The following is a 24,410-nucleotide window of genomic DNA, read 5'->3' as shown; positions in this document are numbered from 1 at the left end:
GGTGGGCGAGATGGCGGAACGAGAGGGAGAAAAACAATCAATACGATTCTGAAGATGATTATTTCACATATCTATAATGCTATGCTTCACAGCACAGCTGCCCGCCCGGCAGTGCTACTCTGATGTCTGATTTGTGTTATCGCCGGCGGTAATTTGCTGCTTCGCTCCTCTTAAAAGGGACGCAGGCTGCATTCTGCATTCGTCCATCTGTCTGTCCAGCCAATCACACACACAAGCATAACAACAGAACACACAGGCAAACAGAAAAACACACACACTCCCACCACAAACAATCCACAGAGTCTAATTAGGCTGTGCAGTATATTACTGCTCTCTCACAATGGGACCGGGGGATGAGAGTGAAAGTGCAGTCTTAGACGGTAATCAACTCGGCAATTGAGGGCAAACTCTGTAACTTAGTCCCAGAGCTAATTTGTAGCTGGTGTACCACTCATTTAAATGTGTGAGACAGGAAGGGGAGGGAGGACGAGAGAGCGTGGCTTTCCTTCTCTATAGTATACACTGGGTGCATACCAAATAGCGCTCTATTCCTATAGTGCACTACTCTTCAAAAGGAGTGCACTGTATAGGGAGCAGGGTGCAATTCGGGACACATCCAATGTTTTATAGTGGTGAGACGTGTATCAACTAAAGTGGGATGGGCAACAAACCGACGAGATATAACAGCACGACCTTCCTTTACTTTGTCAATAAAACACAATAGTAAAGTGTTCACTTTAAAACAGGATACCTGCTGCTATGATTGTTGGAAGGCGGTGTACTATTTTTCCAAAACGACGGTCGCGAGGATTGGAAGTTTACACGCACGCATGGACGCGCACGCACACACACACACATGCACGCACGCACACACACACGCACGCACACACGCACACACGCACACACACACCTGTTTCAGTAGGGGGTAAAGAGTATCCTCCAATACACAATGGCTCATAAAAACCAAGGGAGGGGAGAATCTGCAGTCCCATCGGAGGGGTGTGTACAGTACCAGACCTCCCTGTGAGATAGCATTGTGGAAGAAACAATAACACCACATCACTGGTTCAAAGGAGAGACCAAGTAACATGGGAGGCATCTGTTGTGTTGGTGTCTGTCTGAGGTTTGTGTTGGTGTCTGATTGAGGTTTGTGTTGGTGTCTGTCTGAGGTTTGTGTTGGTGTCTGTCTGAGGTTTGTGTTGGTGTCTGATTGAGGTTTGTGTTGGTGTCTGTCTGAGGTTTGTGTTGGTGTCTGTCTGAGGTTTGTGTTGGTGTCTGATTGAGGTTTGTGTTTGTGTCTGTTTGAGGTTTGTGTTTGTTGGGGAAAAGGAGGGAGAGGGTGATATATTCAAAGGAACATGGTCTATCTGTCTGCAAACACGTTCTGATTCCTTTCCTATCGTTATTGCACTTTTCTCTGTTACAATCAGTGGTGATTTTAGCATGTAAATCTTGTTAGGGAAAAACATGTGGGATGCATGCCAGCAAAGCCACTACGCAACACTAAATAATAGATTAATTGCACTGTAACGGTGACAAACAGTGCCCACAAACTGTTAGGAACTACATAAAGCTGTCCCAACAGCAGAGTCCCAACAGCAGTCCCAACACCTTACCACTGCTACACCTGGCTTTCAGCAGAGCCTTGTCTGGCAGCGAAACAGTTCATTCAGCCTCATTCGCCGCCTTTAAAAAAAACATAGCTGATATGGCTGACTTGCTTAAACAAATGTGGTTTCTACTGACTATTGAGATGTACAAACTATGGCATAAGGGGATAAGAGTCAATCCGTAATTCCGATTAAGACATTAATGAGCGAGCTAGGACCGACGTAGTTATTATAACTATTTGTTCAGCACTTTTGAAATGTACAGCGACAGAATTCAGAACAAGGGCCGTTCTTACAAGTGTACTCCCTGTACAACAAGTCAGAATCGTAGGATAAATAAAGGGGGCATACAAACAGACAATGAAAGCTCTTACAATATTCAATGATTACATTTCTCTAAAACAGGTTATAGGCTACATGTGCACCACCAAGTTAGAACAGTAGGCAAAATTAAGAGGTGAAAATAGACCAAATTATTAGGGTGAGGCACATTGAACACCGTTTGAGTCTGCGTGTCAAAAAGGATGCACGTCATATTTGATGCGTTAAATGAGCTTTTAATTTGTCATGTCAAATAACACAATTCTATTATAGAATTTTTTTTTTGTCCTGAATTTGCACGTGCAAGCCAAGCGCCAACACTACTATCAGTAGCACTGTCAAAGCTGAACAAAAAAGTTAGTAAACAAGCACACACCGGCCAGGAACGATGTGCTTACAATACCGAGTTGATGAAAATAGTCCAAATGATCCGGGTGAGGCACATGGGCTACCAACAGGTTACCACACAACATACACTTAGTATTACTTTCTTAGCTACGGGATACATATCTCTGGCATCCTACATCATTTATGAAGCTGCACAAGACATTTTTGGACTCGTTGTTCATCACACGTTGTTGTGATGTGCTTGAACAGGGAAGTGGCGCGGCGGTCCTTCGTGGGCAAATTTTCTCATCAAATAGTGAGGTGCCGGATTTACAAATCTGAGTTGAATGACCGTTCAAAATGCATTTTCCCAGTTTGAGCTGTTTATTCCCGACTTCCCAATTGCAAAGCTTGCAGTTTGCCACTGTCACCGATTCCTTACAAACCACTCATTGTTGAATTTGCGATCTCCAAATAGTCGCGTAATGTTTATGTCCAATGGCCGATACGTTTTATCTATAGTTTGCCTTCATTATTCCTCTTCATATGACAAGGATTAAAAAGGATTTGCCAGTAGACTTGATTCATGATGATGACGGCTAGCTAAGATTATGAGAGTGAGTCCAATCAAAGCAGTCCAATCAAAGCTACTGTACATATAACGTAATTTGACGTCATTTCTGTGGCCATCGACATTGAGCCTTCTTACAAGGGCACTTGTAACATAACTCTATGGCAGGACCTAAAGAGCTAAAATGTTGGATGTCCACCCTTTCTAAGGAATTAAGCTTGGCGATTACGTAAGGTCCCCATGAGTGACAGAACACTGAGCTAATCAGGGCACAATGCTCATTTTTTTCTGCTGGCCCGCTCCACCACCACAGAGAGCTAGGCTGAAACACCTGCATTTTGGAACTGCCTTACTCAAGAAAACTAAAAAGAGACCATGTTTGTATGAGGCTTTATTAACGATATTATACTGTATATATATTTTTTTTTACATTGTTTGCAATGATATGTGACACGTATTAATGCCAAAATAACATGCAAAACAGGTAAACCCCAAAAACTTGAGCAGCGTGTTATGTATCTAAGTCTGACCTGTAGGAAAGGGTGGAGTTGAGGGATGGACTTAGGGAGGGATGGAGGCAAACGTTATGGTACTGGGTGTCTGTGCCTCTGTGTGTGTGTGTGTGTGTGTGTGTGTGGGCGTGTGCGTGTGTGTGCGTGGTGACCCCCAGGTTCAGCTGTCAGTGTTAATCAGAGACCCGGTCTGTTTCTCCCCCATCATCATGCATGATTGAGTGGATGGTACAGCCACAGTCCCCTGGACGATACCACCTGCCCATCTCGCTCACCGCAAAGCCACTCCCTGGACACAACTCTAACTGACTCTTAAAAAACTTCACTAAACTATATAAAAAAAACAGATTTATTCAGGGCTGATTGGTCAAGAGTGTTTCCTCTCTTCTTTCTTACAGATACATGTCTTCAATAGCTGTGACACACTAGAGCACTTAATGACCAAGTGGCAAACTAAAGTACCACTAGTCTGACACTTACTGCTGCGCAGGGCGGAGGGGGTAACCTCTATCTCGCTGCTGGTCTGGTAGGGCTGGAAGGCGGACATGTTGCTGGAGTTGAGCTCTGCGACGGCAGTGAAGGGGTCAGGGCTCTGTGTGCCCGTTGAGCTGGCACTGGTGCCATCACCTCCATGGTGAGGGTCCTGCTCCTCATACACTGCCACCAGCTGGAGAGAGAGGGTAGAGAGAGGATAGGTTAAATAAAGAGAGAGAGAGAGAGGACAGGTTAGATAAGGAGAGAGCGAGAGAGAGAAGCTGATGCACACCTGAAGCAAAACACAAACATGTATGCTAACTCGCAAGCACATGTAAACACATATGCACACACACACATTTACACTTACAGTACTGCTAGTTGACTACCCATGTCCAGCCACTCAGTGGGCAGCTGTCCCATTTCCATAAAGGTGCTGTGTTGCCATGTATTTGTGGTTACTGGGCAGAGAGGCAGAGCACAAAGAGCATCTACATCCCATTATTACCGCATTCTCACACACAGACCATCGCCACGGTGACCTAGCCAACACACTATGCCTGCTACAACAAGGCTCAACTCACAGGCATGGTTTATACTGAGTAGGGTTGTTACGATAACAGAATTTCGACTTCGAAACCAGTTTGGTGTCACGATTCCATCACGATACCAGAGGAAGGCAAGAAGGCATATTAGCCAAAGTCAAAGAATGGCACTTGATCCAGACAGATACATGCAGCTACTGCTATGTTCAATCATTGGGCATCGTTTGAGATCATTATTCTTAGCTTATAAAAAATGTACCTCAACATTTTCAGAGACAGCCATGTGTGCACTAATTCATAAATTCTACAATCAGACAATGGTGGAACCAGCTTCCACCTGAAGCTAGGACAGCAGAGTTCCTGCCTATCTTCCCGAAAACATCTGAAACCCTACCTCTTCAAAAATAATCTTAAATAATCCCACAGCACCACCCTCGCACCCCGACCCTTCGTGAACTAACACTCACACTTTACTTTCCCCCCCTTTAACTCAACTGACAAAAAATAAAATAAAAAAATAAAAAAATAAATTAATACAGATAATACAGTTGAAGTCAGAAGTTTACATACACTTAGGTTTCAGTCATTAAAACTAATTTTTCAACCACTCCACAAATTTCTTCTTAACAAACTATAGTTTTGGCAAGTCGGTTAGGATATCTACTTTGTGTATGACAGAAGTAATTTTTCCATCAATTGTTTACAGACAAATTATTTCACTTATAATTCACTGTGCCTAAATTGACTGTGCCTTTTAAGCAGCTTGGAAAAAGAAAATGATGTCATGGCTTCAGAAGCTTCTGATAGGCTAATTGACATCATTTGAGTCAATTGGAGGTGTACCTGTGGATGTATTTCAAGGTCTACCTTCAAACTCAGTGCTTCTTTGCTTGACATCATGGGAAAATCAAAAGAAATCAGCCAATTTCCAAACGCCTGAAGGTACCACGTTCATCTGTACAAACAATAGTATGCAAGTATAAACCCCATGGAACCATGCAGCCGTCATACCGCTCAGGAAGGAGACGCGTTCTGTCTCCTAGAGATGAACGTACTTTGGCGCAAAAAGTGCAAATTAATCCCAGAACAACAGGAAAGGACCTTGTGAAGATGCTGGAGGAAACAGGTAGAAAAGTATCCATATCCAGAGTAAAAAGAGTCCAATATCGACATAACCTGAAAGGCAGCTCAGCAAGAAAGAAGCCACTGCTCCAAAACAGACTGAAAAAAGTCAGACTATGGTTTGCAACAGCACACGGGGAAAAAGATCGTACTTTTTGGAGAAATGTCCTCTGGTCTGATGAAACAAAAATAGAACTGGGCGAGGGGGAGGCTTGCAAGCCGAGGAACACCATCCCAACCGTGAAGCACGGGGGTGGCAGCATCATGTTGTGGGGGTGCTTTACTGCAGTAGGGACTGGTGCACTTCACAAAATAGATGGTATCATGAGGCAGGAAAATGTGGTGGATATATTGAAGCACCATCTCAAGACATCAGTCAGGATGTTAAAGCTTGGTCGCAAATGGGTCTTCCAAATGGACAATGACCCCAAGCATACTTCCAAAGTTGTGGCAAAATGGCTCAAGGACAACAAAGTCAAGATATTGGAGTGGCCATCACAAAGCTCTGACCTAAATCTCATAGAAAATGTGTGGGCAGAACTGAAAAGGTATGTGAGAGCAAGGAGGCCTACAAACCTGACACAGTTACACCAGATCTGTCAGGAGGAATGGGCCAAAATTCACCCAACCTATTGTGGGAAGCTTGTCGAAGGCTACCCAAAATGTTTGAACCAAGTTAAACAATTTAAAGCCAATGCTACCAAATAGTAATTGAGTGTATGTAAATGTCTGACCCAATTGGAAAGTGATGAAAGAAATAAAAGTTGAAATAAATCATACTCTCTACTATTATTCTGACATTTCACATACTTCAAATAAAGTAGTGATCCTAACTGACCTAAAACAGGGGATTTTTACGAGGATTAAATGTCAGAAATGATGAAAACATAGTTTAAATGTGTTTGGCTAAGGTGTATGTAAACTCCCGACTTCAAATGTGTATACAGTACCAGACAAAAGTTTGGACACACATAGTCATTCTTTATTTTTACAATTTTCTACATTATAGAATAATGGAGAAGACATCTAAACTATGAAATAGCACAAATGGAATCATGTAGTGACCAAAAAAAGTGTTAAAACAAATCTAAATATATTTTAGATTCTTCAAAGTAGCCATCCATCGCCTTGATGACAGCTTTGCACACTCTTGGCATTCTCTCAACCAGCTTCACCTGGAATGCAAGTCTTGAAGGAGTTCCCACATTTGCTGAGCACTTGTTGGCTGCTTTTCCTTCACTCGGCGGTCCATCTCATCCCAAACCATCTCAATTGGGTGTAGGTCAGGTGATTGTGGAGGCCAGACCATCTGAAACAGGACTCCATCACTCTCCTTCTTGGTCAAATAGCCCTTACACAGCCTGGAGGTGTGTTTTGGGTCATTGTCCTGTTGAAAAACAAATGATAGTCCCACTAAGTGCCACCCAGAATGCTGTGGTAGCCATGCTGGTTAAGTGTGCCTTGAATTCTAAATAAATCACTGACAGTGTCACCAGCAAAGCAACCCCACACCATCACACCTCCTCCTCCACGTTTCACGGTGGGAACCACACATGCGGAGATCATCCGTTTACCTACTCTGCGTCTCACAAAGATACGATGGTTGGAACCAAAAATCTCAAATTTGGACTCATCAATCCAAATGACAGATTTCCACCGGTATAATGTCAATTGCTTGTGTTTCTTGGCCCAAACAAGTCTCTTCTTATTATTGGTGTCCTTTAGTAGTGGTTTCTTTGCAGAAATGCAACCGTGAAGGCCTGATTCACGCAGTCTCCTCTGAACAGTTGATGTTGAGACGTGTCTGTTACTTGAACTCCGTGATTTCTAAGGTTGGTAAATCTAATGAACTTATCATCTGCATCAGAGGTAACTCTGGGTCTTCCTTTCCTGTGGCGGTCCTCATGAGAGCCAGTTTCATCATAGCTCTTGACGGTTTTTGCGACTGCACTTGAAGAAACTTTCAAAGATCTTGAAATGTTCCTGATTGACTGACCTTCATGTCTTAAAGCAATGATGGACTGTCGATTCTCTTTGCTTTAATGAGCTGTTCTTGCCATAATATGGACTTGGTATTTTACCATATAGAGTTATCTTCTGTATACCAACCCTACCTTGTCACAACACAACTGATTGGCTCAAACGCATTAACCAGTTGCATCTCTAGGGGCGCTATTTCATTTTTGGATAAAAAACGTTCCCGTTTTAAGCGCGATATTTTGTCACGAAAAGATGCTCGACTATGCATATTCTTGACAGTTTTGGAAAGAAAACACTCTGAAGTTTCAGAATCTGCAAAGATTTTGTCTGTAAGTGCCCCAGAACTCATTCTACAGGCGAAACCAAGATGATACGTCAAACAGGAAATGAGCAGAATTTCTGAAGCTCTGTTTTCTAATGTCTCCTTATATGGCTGTGAATGCGACAGGAATAAGCTTAGACCTTCTGCCGTTTCCCCAAGATGTCGGCAGCATTGTGACGTATTTGTAGGCATATCATTGGAAGATTGGCCATAAGAGACTACATTTTCCAGGGGTCCGCCTGGTGTCCTTTGTCTAAATTTGTGCGTAATCTTCAGGTGCGGGCATTTTCTCCTGGGATTCAGGAGAGAAAGCACACTTCCACGAACGATATATCATCGAAGAGATATGTGAAAAACACCTTGAGGATTGATTCTAAACAACGTTTGCCATGTTTTCAGTCGATATTATGGAGTTAATTTGGAAAAAAGTTCGCGTTTTGAGGACTGAATTTTCGGGTTTTTTTGGTAGCCAATTGTGATGTACAAAACGGAGCTATTTCTAATACACAAAGAATATTTTTGGAAAAACTGAGCATCTGCTATCTAACTGAGAGTCTCCTCATTGAAAACATCTGAAGTTCTTCAAAGGTAAATTATTTTATTTGAAGGCTTTTATGTTTTTGTTGAAATGTTGCGTGCTGGATGCTAACGCTAATGCTAACGCTAAATGCTAACGCTAAATGCTACGCTAGCTAGCTACTTTTACACAAATGATTGTTTTCCTATGGTTGAGAAGTATATTTTGAAAATCTGAGATGACAGTTGTTATATAAATATTCATACACATAGCTCATATAAACAAAGACATTCCGTCGTAAGAACACATACACCCAGCCATAAGACTGACCCCCTCTTCCTTATATAAACACACATCTCATCTCCCTCTAACTGGCCGGTCCCAAGAGCAAAGAACTTTTGCTGTGCACCAATGGGGCCCGCTCTGGCTAGAGCAAGGCCCGCCTCCAACCCTCCGACCAGTCAAGAAGACCGAAACGACAAGACTCCACCTACTTTATTCTATGTATAAAAATGTATGTAACCATTGTATAGGCCTCTTTTTCACCTGGCTCCTTGCCGAGTTATGTGAACTAGGTCCGTGCACGTAAAACTGCGGGACAAGATATCTCTGACTCATTAAAACTGTCTTTTGTTACAACTGAAATCCACTCTGTCCAGCGTCCGTGATTTGGTCTCAACTCTCCAGTATTTGAACACTAACACAGTGTTGTTTACAAAAGGCTAAGCTTGAGAGATGGCATATTTATTTCATTTCATTTGCGATTTTCATGAATAGTTAACGTTGTGTTATGCTAATGAGCTTGCTGATAGATTTACACAATCCTGGATACAGGGGTTTTTTCATAGCTAAACGTGACGCAGAAAACGGAGCGATTTGTCCTAAACAAATAATCTTTCAGGAAAAACTGAACATTTGCTATCTGAGAGTCTCCTCATTGAAAACATCTGAAGTTCTTCAAAGGTAAATGATTTTATTTGAATGCTTTTCTGTTTTTTTGTGTAAATGTTGCCAGCTGAATGCTAATGCTAAATGCTATGCTAAATGCTACGTTAGCCATCAATACTGTTACACAAATGCTTGTTTTGCAATGGTTGAGAAGCATATTTTGAAAATCTGAGATGACAGTGTTGTTAACAAAAGGCTAAGCTTGAGAGCTAGCATATTTATTTCATTTCATTTGCGATTTTCATGAATAGTTAACGTTGCGTTATGGTAATGAGCTTGAGTCTGTTTTCACGATCCCGGATCCGGGATGGGGAGATCAGAAAGGTTAAGGAAAGAAATTCCACAAATTAACTTATTTTTTTCCACATGAGTCGCTGGTGCGCGACGAGACAAGGATATCCCTGCCGGGCCAAACCCTCCCTAACCCGGACGACGATAGGCCTCAAATGAACTTTTTACAAGTCACACCTGTTAATTGAAATGCATTCCATGAAGCTGGTTGAGAGAATGCCTATAATGTGCAAAGCTGTCATCAAGACAAAGGGTGGCTCCTTTGAATAATCTATAAAATACTTTTTCTGGTTCTACATGATTCCATATGTATTATTTCATAGTGTTCATTTCTTCTCTATTACTCTACAATGTAGAAAATAGTAAAAATAAAGAAAAACTCAAATGATTAGGTGTCCAAACTTATGACTGGTACTGTATATATTTAAATGGTAGATCTTTAGTCTATTGATAAACTGGGTACATCAAAATGTAGCTTAGGCCTATTCACAATGCAGGTGAATGCATATGCAATAGGAGTTATTGAGCTTGATTTGGCTGATCTCATGGGGCTACAGATGATAAACAATATATTTCCTTTCCATGTGAGAGTTATTGTATTATACTGATCAACAACATTTGCATAGAAGTAGCTTATTTTATAAAAGTGTGCGCTCTCTCTTTAACCAGTAATGATATATTTCATGAAGAAAGAGGGGGGGGGGGCAGCCCGTCAACGCTCTATACACACACACAGAGTCAGGTCACTGAGGCAATACATCATCTTTGGGAGAGACCGATTAAGTGAATTAATACAGTTTTGGTGGCAATCAGCTTTGAAATGAGTATATTTTGCGTTATGGTTTGAATATTGTCACAAACAACGGGGGGGGGGGGGGGGGGGGGTGAATTGATGTTGGCTTCAGCTGTAAACTAGCAAGGAAAGTTAACCTACAAAGCTGGAAGCTAACAGTATCTTCTTGCATTGTAAAATGTTCTAGCCTGTAATGGACATTGTTTTGCGAACAGTAACTAAGTTTCAACATTTCTGTTTCCCTTTTCTGTCTCTGTCAGACACTCAAACATGAACACATGTATGCATACACACACGCACGCACACGCACATACACACAAGCACCAGTGGCGGTTGGTGCCATTTAAGATGAGGGAGGACAATTATATTTTTTATGAGCATGGCCTTATTTCTATTACAGCATATTGGATGAATGTCATTCATATTCTATTCAGCCAGCTCAAAGTAATGTCAATAGATTTAGGCTGCTACATAATACAACATGTTTCCCTATACCCATCATGAGGTTGCTACAACCTAGCTTATGAATGAAAGTTTATAACGTAGGTGCACAGATCAAGAGAAATTTGAGGAATCAAGGTGACAGACATTGACACATTTGATAGAGCCTTGCACAATCTTGCCTGCATCTAGCTGATCTAGGGTATAATCATCAGTCCAACAGTTACATACAAGAGTTTCTATTGGACAAATTCAGGTATGTGTGCGCCCATTTCACTCCGTTTGCTTCCATTTAAGAAATGTTTTTCAACAGAATCGACGGAATGAATACACCCCTGATCACACGCTAACACAATTCACTTTCATGTAGGGGTGTGCCGAGTAGTCGGACAAAATGAGTATCCTAACAGACATGGGTAATTTCCTGGATATGATTATGATCAGCTAATTTTTTTGTAATTATCCGTGAAAAAAAGCACCTTTCTCATGTCAGTCAGTCACAGGGTTTCTCAACCATATTGTGCTGTCTGAATCAGTTACGTGCAGTCTAAATAACTCAACTGGTTAGTTTGCCTGTCTGTAAAGAAAAGGGCGGGCTGTACGTTGATCCTGAGTGAAGCTGTGTTTCTCTGTTCACTCGCTTTCACCGGTCAAGGACGTTTGCTATCAAGCTATCAGTGTGCATAATATCTAACAAGAGGGGCAAGGAAAAATTATTAAACAAATGTGCATTCTGACTGAGTGATAGCAAACATGGCTGACTGCTTCAAATTGAGGACACACAGACACATACACATATACACACCTCTCTGTGCGCTTCTCCTAAAAAAAAATATTCAGTGAGAACAAGCAGGGAGATATTTTGCCAAAATCTATTTAGGCATATTAAAACAATTCAGTTTTTTCCGACTATCAACTGTCAATTTACGAAACGATTATGAGTAAGAGTATGGTCATGTCGGCACACCACTGGTCATGTTGGCACACCACTGGTCATGTCGGCACACCACTGGTCATGTCGGCACACCACTGGTCATGTCGGCACACCACTGGTCATGTCGGCACACCACTGGTCATGTTGGCACACCACTGGTCATGTCGGCACACCACTGCTTTCACAGCAGCCACATACAAACAGCATATGAGTCCTTTTATCGCTGGATGATTACGTCTCGCACCTACTCCCTCTCACCTGAGTGCACAACACATCAGCTGTCTGACCAGGGGCAAAAAAAACTTTCCAAGCCAAACCTTCATATCATAACCGCTAACTTCTACACAAAGCCTACATCGTTGTCACCATATTAGCTAACGTGAAGGCAAACATAGGTACTATGACTAACACGTTAGTAAACCCTCTACAATCATGCAGTTCTGTGTACAGTTAGCAAGCAGTTACACCAGCGGGCCCCGGTGGCACTAAATTAATCAAACCAAAAGCTTACCTTGACTTGGCTATGGCTATCCAGTGTTGGATAGCCATTGCCAGCTAGGTAACATAGCATCCCTCTCTGTTTGAGCCGGGTGATTGATAAGGCTAAACTAGCTAGCTGAGGGCCTCCTGAGTGGCGCAGCGGTCTAAAGCACTGCATCGCAGTGCTTGAGGGGTTACTACAGCCCTGGGTTCGATCCCAGGTTGTGTCACAGCTGGCCGTGACACCCATGAGGCGGCGCACAATTGGCCCTGCATCGTCCGGGTTAGGGGAGGGTTTGGCCGGACGGGATTTCCTTGTCCCGTCGCACTCCAATTCATCCCAAAGGTGTTCGATGGAGTTGAGGTCAGGGCTCTGTGCAGGCCAATCAAGTTCTTCCACACCGATCTTGACAAACCATTTCTTGTATGGACCTTGCTTTGTGCACAGGGACATTGTCATGCTGAAATGGTTAAGGGCCTTCCCCAAACTGTCATCATCAAGTTCGAAGCACATAATTGTCTAGAATGTCATTGTATGCTGTAGTGTTAAGATTTCGCTTCACTGGAACTAAGCGGCCTTGCCCAAACCATGAAATACAGCCCAAGACCATCGTTCCTCCTCCACCAAACTTTACAGATGGGTACTATGCATCGGGGGAGGTAGCGTTCTCCTAACATCTGCCTAACCCAGGTTCGTCCGTCAGACCTGCAGATGGTGAAGTGTGATTCATTATTCCAGAGAACGCGTTTCCACTGCTCCAGAATCCAATGGTTGGCATTGTGCAGGGAGACCTAAGCTTGTGTGTGGCTACTTGGAAACCCATCTATGGAGATTACATGGCTATTAGCTACATTTTATTGATGAAAATCTGCGCCAGAGCGCTCAGGACCTCAGACTGGGGACGAAGTTCCACCTTCACAAAGGACAACAACCCTAAACACATAGCCAAGACAATGCAGGAGGGGCTTCGGGACAAGTCTCTGAATGTCCTTGAGGGGCCTAGCAAGAGCCCGGACTTGAACCCGGTCCATTAAAATAACATCAAATTTATCGGAAACTGTGTAGACTTTGCTAATGTTGTAAATTACTATTGTACCTGGAAACGGCAGATTTTTTTGTTGTTCTGAGAAATGAAGGGTAATCCGTGCGAGAAATTGTACAATGCTGTGTACTACTCCCTGCACAGAACAGCGCAAACTGGCTCTAACCAGCATAGAAAGAGGAGTGGGAAGCCTCTGTGCACAACTGAGCAAGAGGACAAGTACATTAGAGTGTCTAGTTTGAGAAATAGACGTCTCACAAGTCCTCAACTGGCAGCTCATTAAATAGTACCCGTCTCAAGGTCTACAGTGAAGAGGCGACTCCAGGAGTCTGGCCTTCTAGGCAGAGTTGCAAAGAAAAAGCCATATCTCAGACTGGTCAATAAAAATAAAAGATTAAGATGGGCAAAATAACACAGACAATGGACAGAGGAAGACTGAAAAAAAGTGTTATGGACATACAAATCTAAGTTTGAGGTGTTCGGATCACAAAGTAGAACATTCGTGAGACACAGAAAAAATTAAAGATGTTGGAGGAGTGCTTTATGCCATCTGTCAAGCATGGCGGAGGCAATGTGATGGTCTGGGGGTGCTTTGGTGGCGGTAAAGTGGGAGATATATATAGGGTAAAAAGGATCTTGAAGAAGGAAGGCTATCACTCCATTTTGCAACGCCATGCCATACCCTGTGGATGGCGCTTAATTTGAGCCAATTTCCTCCTACAACAGGACAGTGACCCAAAGCATAACTCCAAACTATGCAAGAACTATTTAGGAAATAAGCCGTCAGCTGGTATTCTGTCTATAATGGAGTGGCCAGCATAGTCACCGGATCTCAACCCTATTGAGCTGTTGTGGGAGCAGCTTGACCGTATGGACATAAGTGCCCATCAAGCCAATCCAAGTTGTGGGAGGTGCTTCAGGAAGCATGGGGTTAAATCTCTTCAGATTACCTCAACAAATTGGCAACTATAATGTAATTGCTGCAACTGGAGGATTCTTTGACAAAAGTAAAGTTGGAAGGACACAATTATTATTTCAATTACAAATCATTATTTATAAACTTGTCAAGTCTTGACTATATTTCCTATTCCTTTCGCAACTAATTTCATATATGTTTTCATGTAAAACAAGGGCATTTCCAAGTGACCCCAGAACTTCTGAATGGTAGTGTATGTAAATGTGATCAGTTCTTTATTTGTAATACATTTGCTTTGTAGAGTGTAGCTGTCCCCCGGCTACACCATGGTGCTAACCGACAGAGTGCTGTTGAGGCTACTGTAGACCTTCATTGCAAAATAGTGTGTTATAATCAATTTTTTGGTGACGTGAATTTATTTAGTATAGTTTTATTTAAAAACGATAGTCTTTTTAAGGTCCTCCCCTTCCTCCTCTGAGGAGCCTACACTGGCAAACACACAAACATATTTGGTTGTGAGGATAAGGAAGGAAGGAAAACTGGCATGCTCAGAGATGCCTGACTACCTGCCAGTCAGCACTGGTCTGTTGGAGCTATAGCAGAGAGCGAGAAGAGAGAATAGAAATTGAGACAGAGAGTGAAAAATAGCCAGCAATAGAGAGATACAGATAGAGAAAAAGAGAGAGACAGAGGAAAAACTAGAATAGAGATCGCGACAGAGAGTGTCAGAGACCGAGAGATAGGAGACGAGAGACAATAGATACGAGAGAGAGAGAGAGAAATAATTGTAGATTGGATGCTGGTTCTGCCAAGAGGTTTTCAATGGGATGTGTTTGGCTGTTCTGTTCATCACACAACTACAGCTAATCAACCAATTCTTATAAGAAGATTAGCCTCCCGCTCCCATGTATTATACTTAGCCTACACTCTGAAGGCTGTAGCAAGGAGCTCATGTCAATCCTAGTCTAATGCTATGGAACAATAGCATCTACACTACACCAATGTAAATCTCCTCTTGCTTTGCCAAAGATTTAGGCAGTATCTTTTCTATAGGGCAAGGATGTGGAAAGCTATAACACAGGAAATATCAGACACAGTCAAATACAGCAGCTTTCGTGTAAATACCTTGGAATTTGTCTGTAGGTTAAAATAGCTCAAGTGTTTTTGCACCTGTTGGCTTATTTTCTTGCCTGTTTACAAGTAAGTTGGCATACAAACACGTTTCAGAGCTTTGTTTCTTATTTTAATTTAATTCAGTATGTGTGTGTGTGCGTATGTGTGTGTATGTTTACTGTATCCGTGTGTGTGTGTCTATCAGTGTGTACTGTATGAATGAGTATGTGTGTGTGTATGTTTACTGTATCCGTGTGTGTGTCTATCAGTGTGTACTGTATGAATGAGTATATGTGTGTGTGTATGCTTACTGTATCCGTGTGTGTGTGTCTATCAGTGTGTACTGTATGAATGAGTGTGTGTGTGTGCGTGTGTGTGCGCGCGCGCTCCAGTATGGTTTATCATTAGCATAACTCACACTGACATCTCTCATGTTCTCTTTACACAATTAAAGCAGATTGCATTTATTCCCAAAGCCTCCTTATCTGTCACGCTGACACGACACGCTCGTCATCACAGAAACACTGACTCGGTGTGTAAACGCTTCATGCTGATGTTATTTAGGCCTCCGCACTGCACAGTTCACTGTAATCGCTTTTCGGTCTCAGACGCAGAAATTACACCCAAAGAGTTGTGGGGTTATTGCACATTCCTACATTCGCTCTATGCACACACACACCACACACACACACACACACTTGCGAGAAGCAATCGGGGGTGATGAAAGAGGCACCCTGTTGCAAAATGAGAATCCTTTTATATTAAAATCACACACTTTGAAGTGGAATTTAGTTGACGTTCCGTTTATTGCCAGGCTTCACGGTGATACGTGTGGTAGCGTTATGGCAGCGTTCTTCTGCTTTTTTGTTCAATATGCACATATTAAACCAGCCGACAAGGAAGTATTGGTGAGTACATGTTCCTAAACGGTTTTCTTTCCTTAGCCATTTAAAGAGCTATCTAAGTTATTCTGCCTAGGTTGATAGACCTTTTGAATGCTATTTGGTGTGACAGTGTTTGTATTCAAAACAAGTTGCAATGGGACTAGAGACGCAATGTGCCAAGGAGTGGAGAGGGAATGGGCCTTCACTCCAGACATACAGTATTTACATTCCAATTGTGCTTGAATCATTAATGACAAAGTAATCAGCCCTCATTCATTTGTGGGTCGGAGTAGTTAGTACAACTCCTTGAAAAGCTTGCCAGCTGGCCGTTTGAAGGCATTTAGAGGGAGTGAAAAACTCGTGTTGTTGGGCCTCCCTCCACTAAACATGATTCATTTTTAAATACCCATCCACTTATGATGTGCACTTTGCAGGGCCTTGCCTCCTCTCTCCACCCACTCCAGAGCCCTTTCCCAGTTTCCAACGCGCCGCACAGCGCTAGCTTAACCACCACACACATACGTACATCACCCCACTCATAATCAAATGGACCAGCATTTATCAATCATGCAATATTTATGTGCTCGTGAAAGGCCCCGTTTTGCCCTAAATCGACTGGAGCCATGAATAGTTAGTAAGAGGAGAAGAGAAATAAAGAAAGAATCAGAAATAAAATATGCATGGAAGCTGGAGCGGCTTTCACAGAGATGCAGTCCAGCCGACAGGGAGGAGACTGCAGACTCCTTAGACAAAACCCATATTCTGAGATCAGCCATCTAAAACCACTTATTGGAGCTCTGTTTGTCTGAAGAGTTTTCTCAAGAATCTCAAAAGTGGCGCAGGGTTGCCAAATTGTGAGAAAGAGTCCCTCCAAAAAACTCTCTCCTCTCTCCTCCTCCATCTCTCTGTGTGGGTATGAGAGGACACACTTGCCCAGAGAGGAGACAGCCAGCACTGAGTGCGTCAGACAAACACTTCTCCCTGTCTGACAATTCGACAAGGCCACTTGGACGTGGACAGATGTTCAATTTTCAATTTTCAAATCTCTGGCCCTTATATGACAAGTTCCCGAAAGTTCACCAAAGAGGGTCCAAGTTTTAGTGACGCATCACGAAACATTCAGTGGCGCCACAGCTTCGCTAATTGTGGAGAAGCATGACGGGCACGTTTCAGCATTCAGAGGGAGAGAAAGTTTCTTGACAATGAACTTTGGAGGTCAAAAAGCTTATTCCAAGTGGATCTCTGCCTGCAGCCTCACCTGAGAGTGGAGGAGGAGGAGGAAGTGTGGAGCTCCCTCCTCCTTGGAGAGAATTAATGCCTTCTCTTCCTGCAGAGAGCAACAACAATGGAGCAATAAACCCATGAGTCTATCTCACCCACACCCTCTGCCTCTCCATTGATATCTCACTAGTCCTCAGTGAGAGAGATGGGAGAGGGTGAGCCGTTGATATACAGGGGGAGATGGTGAAAGGAGGTTGGAGAGAGTGAGAGGAGTTTGAGAGAGAGAGAGAGAGAGAGAGAGAGAGAGAGAGAGAGAGAAAGAGGATATTGAGAGCGAATCTCTCAGATGCCTTTCATGTTCCTCCCCTTTGATCTGGGGCTGGCATGGGCAGGAAGGGGGTGAGGGAGGGGCAGTGGGGGGTAGCTGTATCTGAGGAGAGGGGATGAGGGGCTGGTTTGACAACCGACTCCCCCCTTCCTCTTCCAGTTAAGCACCTAGCACTCTGACACTCCACACATCCCTGTGATCTACCCAGAGCTTGGGCATGAAGACTGGCATCTACAGAAAGATCCATCAAGGCCTCTGCTGTGCTTGTGAGCATGGGTAACAGCATGAGACAACGGTGGCCATTAGTCAGCTAGTAAGCCTTTTGAGCCCCCTCCTGTTGTCACTATAGGCGTGTAATACTAGTGGTGAAGAGGCCCAAAACGCATGGGCATGCACACACCTAATACCAGTGCTGAGATGCCCAGACAGGAGCTAGACTACTACACTAATCCACATTGATCAGCAGTAATTCTCCTTAAATTCACACCTTAACGGGAAGGACAGCAAACAAGATAAAACGGGCGGTAAATCTAGCCGCTACACCTCCAATTACAGAGCAGAACTAAAAGTGGTCTAACCGCATGTACACCTGCTTAAAATATTTATTACCAGAGAAAATACATCCCCCCTGCTCGGAGGCAAGATTACGTTTACCCCCAATCCAAATGTCAATTTTAGGATGACTAATGATGTATGTGGTGTGGGAAAATTGTGCTATGACAACATGTCTGTCTGTCTGTCTGTCTGTCTGTCTGTCTGTCTGTCTGTCTGTCTGTCTGTCTGTCTGTGTCTGTCTGTGTCTGTCTGTGTCTGTCTGTCTGTCTGTCTGTCTGTGAGAGAGACAGAGACAGAGACAGAGAGAGAGCCTACCCTCACCCCTAGTCTGAGGCAGTGAATTGGACACACTCTCATCCAGAAAGGTATTTAATTGCTTTGGCAAACAGGCGGTCAAACTTTCAGGCTGTCCCCTTCATTTTAGTGACAAATTGCTACAGTTGGTATTTAACTGAAGTGAATCCCTTTCCTGTCTAAAGCCTGTTTTCTACACAGCTCTGGGCCAAAACATAACTACATGGAGGCAAACCTTGCATGCATGCACACACACACACACACACACACACACACACATATATATATATAGAATTGGATAGCATCATGTTTTGGCTGCTAGCTAATGCTAAGCTTTCCGAATCATCTGGCGAAGCAAATAGCCACACTGAACAAAAATATAAACACAACAAGCAACCATTTCAAAGCTTTTATTGAGTTACAGTTCAAATAACAAAATCAGCCAATCAAAATGAATTCATTAGGCCCTAATCTATGGAATTCACAACTGGGAATATAGATATGCATCTGTTGGTGACAGACACCTTAAAAAGAAAAGGTAGGGGCGTGGATCAGAAAACCAGTATCTGGTATGACCACCATTTGCCTCATACAGCACGACATCTCCTTCGCATAGAGTTGATCAGGTTGACGATTGTGGCCTGAGGAATGTTGTCCCACTCCTCTTTAATGGCTGTGCGTAGTAGCTGGATATCCCTACCTACATATGCAAATAACCTCAATTACCTTAACTAACCTGTACCCCTGCACATTGACTCGGTACAAGTACCCCCTGTATATAGCCTTGTTATTTTGTTGTGTTACTAAATAAAGTTAAAAAAGTAAGTATTTTCTTAACTCTATTTCCGTCACTACATTGTTGGTTAAGGGCTTGTAAGTAAGCATTTCACAGTAAGGTTGTATTCAGCACATGACAAATAGAAATACATTTTCTTGATTTGATTATCTTGGCAAATAAGAACTGCTCACTAACAGGGATGTAAACAAATGTATGCACAACATTTGAGAGAAAAGCTTTTTTGTGCGAATGGATCATTTCTGGGATCTTTTATTTCAGCTCATGAAACATGGAACCAACACCTTACATGTTGCGTTTATATTGTTGTTCCGTGTAAAAATATAAACTGCATTTAGGCCTATGGTACTGTACATGGCCAATCATAGACAATGACCACCATTATACAAATCTCCCTGTCGTTCTCTCTGAAGGACCATTTAAACACAACCACATTCCTGTAGATGGAAATATTGCTCAGGATTAATGAAGAATGTCCCTTTCAGGACATGATTCCATTCAAACTGCTCGTCTTTCCTTTACAGCTGATAGGAAGCGAAGATTTTAATGGGAATAGAGACATCGAAGACTCATTCTGTTTCATGTACTATGAGTGAACAATTTCAAATTCAAAGGGTGAAAGTTGAGAAAAAACGTGAACCAGTTTATTTAGAGACCTGATCCAATATCAATATAAGTGTTGTCTGTCAGGCAGCAGCGAGGAGAACAGGATCAAGTAACCACAGGAAGCAGTAATAACCACAGAAAAACGGGTTGTTGTTGTTGTTTTGAAGTGTCTTGTGAAACGTACCGTGTCTCCCAAATGAAATGGCACCCTATTTCCTGTTAAGTGCACTACTTTTAGGGCTACAATAAGGCTCTGGTCAAAAGTAGTGCACTGCATTGGGGAAAGGGCACCATTCGGGACATAGACTATGTCTATTTGTCAGTCCTTAACCAGACAAGCACAAAACACACCCAGAGGCTCCAACAGCTGAGAAGATTGTTTTCCTAAGGCCCTATTCACATTCTGCACCCCAAATGACAACCTATTTTCTATATCATGCACTACTTTTGACCATGGCCCATAGTGCTCTGGTCAAAAGTAGTGCACTATTTATTAAATAGAGTGCCATTTTAGACACAACTGTGGATTTATAACCATGGGTGTTTTTATATGGAAACGTACTCGAAACTCAAAAACAGATTTGAAAAAAATCTGTGTGCATCCATTCCATCCATATTCAATCTAGGCCTCAAAACGAATCACACAGGCATATTCCACTTTCCGGGCTGCCACGGGCGATCGATTTGATGGCCTCGTAATCGATGGGGTTTCCGTGGGAATTCCTGGACCAATCGGAAACACAGCGTCATCATCAGAAAGCATATGATGTGCTGGTCATGAGTAATAACATGGTGGCAGATTTTCTATCACAGGCTACTGCAACGAGTCAGGATTCTATTGAGTGCCTAGATCTCTGGGGCTGTTTGCCACTGAAATCTCTCAGTTCTCCCTCTCTCTTTCTGCCTCCCTCTCTTCTGTCTACCTCAATCCTTCTATCTATCCCCATCAATCTACTTGTGATATGTTTTGAGGTGGGACATCAACATTAGACCTAAAATAGCCCAGTATAGAATCACCAAGACATGAAGAGTAAATAGTACATACACTTTCCCTTCCTTATAAATGAATCAGTGATTGGTTCTCCAAAGGCACTGGGTCTGTCCCAGCGCTCCTGCAGTGCCCTTAGCCACACAGAGGATTCATAAATGTTTCATACAGGGAAGTGTGGGAGGAAAGGAAAGTGTGGGAGCGCCAATGTTTCAGCTTGTATAACTGTGAGATGGGACCTGATGGATTCAGGCATGGTGTGTGGTGGTCAGGATGAGGTGGGAGAGGGACTGCCACCTAGTCTGCATGACATTAACATCTAATGAATGGGAATGCACCACTTCTCCTCTCCTACTTATCTCCCCAACTTTATATAGTCCTTTATATTGTCCTTTATATAGTCCTTTACATAGTCCTTAATATAGTCCTTTATATAGTCCTTTATATAGTCCTTTACATAGTCCTTTACATAGTCCTTTATATAGTCCTTTATATTGTCCTTTATATAGTCCTTTATATAGTCCTTTATATAGTCCTTTACATAGTCCTTTACATAGTCCTTTACATAGTCCTTTACACTGTCCTTTACATAGTCCTTTATATAGTCCTTTATATTGTCCTTTACATTGTCCTTTACATTGTCCTTTACATAGTCCTTTACATAGTCCTTTACATAGTCCTTTACATAGTCCTTTACATAGTCCTTTACATAGTCCTTTATATAGTCCTTTACATAGTCCTTTACATAGTCCTTTACATAGTCCTTTACATAGTCCTTTATATAGTCCTTTATATAGTCCTTTACATAGTCCTTTACATAGTCCTTTACATAGTCCTTTACATAGTCCTTTACATAGTCCTTTACATAGTCCTTTACATTGTCCTTTATATAGTCCTTTACATAGTCCTTTACATAGTCCTTTACATAGTCCTTTACATAGTCCTTTACATAGTCCTTTATATAGTCCTTTACATAGTCCTTTACATAGTCCTTTATATAGTCCTTTATATAGTCCTTTACATAGTCCTTTACATAGTCCTTTACATAGTCCTTTATATTGTCCTTTATGAAGTCCTTTACATAGTCCTTTATATAGTCTTTTATATAGTCCTTTATATAGTCCTTTACATAGTTCTTTACATAGTCCTTTACATAGTCCTTTACATTGTCCTTTATATTGTCCTTTATATTGTCCTTTACATAGTCCTTTACATAGTCCTTTACATAGTCCTTTACATAGTCCTTTACATAGTCCTTTATATTGTCCTTTATGAAGTCCTTTACATAGTCCTTTATATTGTCCTTTATATTGTCCTTTACATAGTCCTTTATATAGTCCTTTACATAGTTCTTTACATAGTCCTTTACATAGTCCTTTATATTGTCCTTTATGAAGTCCTTTACATAGTCCTTTATATAGTCCTTTACATAGTCCTTTATATAGTCTTTTATATAGTCCTTTATATAGTCCTTTACATAGTTCTTTACATAGTCCTTTACATAGTCCTTTATATTGTCCTTTATGAAGTCCTTTACATAGTCCTTTATATAGTCCTTTACATAGTCCTTTATATAGTTCTTTACATAGTCCTTTACATAGTCCTTTATATTGTCCTTTATATAGTCCTTTACATAGTTCTTTATATAGTCCTTTACATAGTCCTTTATATAGTCCTTTATATAGTCCTTTACATAGTCCTTTATATTGTCCTTTATGAAGTCCTTTATATAGTCCTTTATATAGTCCTTTACATAGTCCTTTATATTGTCCTTTATGAAGTCCTTTACATAGTCCTTTACATAGTCCTTTATATAGTCCTTTACATAGTTCTTTATATAGTCCTTTACATAGTCCTTTACATAGTCCTTTATATAGTCCTTTATATAGTCCTTTACATAGTCCTTTATATTGTCCTTTATGAAGTCCTTTACATAGTCCTTTACATAGTCCTTTATATAGTCCTTTACATAGTTCTTTATATAGTCCTTTACATAGTCCTTTACATAGTCCTTTACATAGTCCTTTACATAGTCCTTTACATAGTCCTTTACATAGTCCTTTACATAGTCCTTTATATAGTCCTTTACATAGTCCTTTACATAGTCCTTTACATAGTCCTTTACATAGTCCTTTATATAGTCCTTTATATAGTCCTTTACATAGTCCTTTACATAGTCCTTTACATAGTCCTTTACATAGTCCTTTACATAGTCCTTTACATAGTCCTTTACATTGTCCTTTATATAGTCCTTTACATAGTCCTTTACATAGTCCTTTACATAGTCCTTTACATAGTCCTTTACATAGTCCTTTATATAGTCCTTTACATAGTCCTTTACATAGTCCTTTATATAGTCCTTTATATAGTCCTTTACATAGTCCTTTACATAGTCCTTTACATAGTCCTTTATATTGTCCTTTATGAAGTCCTTTACATAGTCCTTTATATAGTCTTTTATATAGTCCTTTATATAGTCCTTTACATAGTTCTTTACATAGTCCTTTACATAGTCCTTTACATTGTCCTTTATATTGTCCTTTATATTGTCCTTTACATAGTCCTTTACATAGTCCTTTACATAGTCCTTTACATAGTCCTTTACATAGTCCTTTATATTGTCCTTTATGAAGTCCTTTACATAGTCCTTTATATTGTCCTTTATATTGTCCTTTACATAGTCCTTTATATAGTCCTTTACATAGTTCTTTACATAGTCCTTTACATAGTCCTTTATATTGTCCTTTATGAAGTCCTTTACATAGTCCTTTATATAGTCCTTTACATAGTCCTTTATATAGTCTTTTATATAGTCCTTTATATAGTCCTTTACATAGTTCTTTACATAGTCCTTTACATAGTCCTTTATATTGTCCTTTATGAAGTCCTTTACATAGTCCTTTATATAGTCCTTTACATAGTCCTTTATATAGTTCTTTACATAGTCCTTTACATAGTCCTTTATATTGTCCTTTATATAGTCCTTTACATAGTTCTTTATATAGTCCTTTACATAGTCCTTTATATAGTCCTTTATATAGTCCTTTACATAGTCCTTTATATTGTCCTTTATGAAGTCCTTTATATAGTCCTTTATATAGTCCTTTACATAGTCCTTTATATTGTCCTTTATGAAGTCCTTTACATAGTCCTTTACATAGTCCTTTATATAGTCCTTTACATAGTTCTTTATATAGTCCTTTACATAGTCCTTTACATAGTCCTTTATATAGTCCTTTACATAGTCCTTTACATAGTCCTTTATATTGTCCTTTATATTGTCCTTTATATTGTCCTTTATATTGTCCTTTATATAGTCCTTTATATTGTCCTTTATATAGTCCTTTATATAGTCCTTTATATAGTCCTTTATATAGTCCTTTATATTGTCCTTTATATAGTCCTTTATATAGTCCTTTATATAGTCCTTTATATTGTCCTTTATATAGTCCTTTATATAGTCCTTTATATAGTCCTT

The 24,410-nt window shown here is 41.1% G+C and overlaps 2 protein-coding genes across 6 annotated transcripts in view; one reads left to right on the top strand and one right to left on the bottom strand.

Moving 5' to 3' along the window:
• The window catches only part of LOC110535542 (partitioning defective 3 homolog), a 546,846-nt gene that overhangs the window by 350,229 nt on the left and 172,207 nt on the right, over positions 1 to 24,410 (bottom strand). For all 4 annotated transcript variants that reach the window (XM_036935238.2, XM_036935240.2, XM_090189781.1 and 1 more), the window contains exon 3: positions 3,822 to 4,008. In XM_036935238.2, the coding sequence (XP_036791133.2) occupies positions 3,822 to 4,008 (187 nt within the window). The remainder of the gene's footprint in view (positions 1 to 3,821; positions 4,009 to 24,410) is intronic.
• The window catches only part of ccny (cyclin Y), a 292,558-nt gene continuing 277,348 nt past the window's right edge, over positions 9,201 to 24,410 (top strand). For both annotated transcript variants that reach the window (XM_090189790.1, XM_090189788.1), the window contains exon 1: positions 9,201 to 9,264. The gene's annotated coding sequence lies outside the window, so the exon portion shown is untranslated. The remainder of the gene's footprint in view (positions 9,265 to 24,410) is intronic.

The sequence above is a fragment of the Oncorhynchus mykiss genome, chromosome 11 (assembly GCF_057628025.1).
Source record: "Oncorhynchus mykiss isolate SJ-2025 chromosome 11, ASM5762802v1, whole genome shotgun sequence".
Lineage (NCBI taxonomy): Eukaryota > Metazoa > Chordata > Actinopteri > Salmoniformes > Salmonidae > Oncorhynchus > Oncorhynchus mykiss.
Note: the sequence above shows the minus strand (reverse complement) of the source record. Positions and strands in the feature narration are given on the sequence as shown.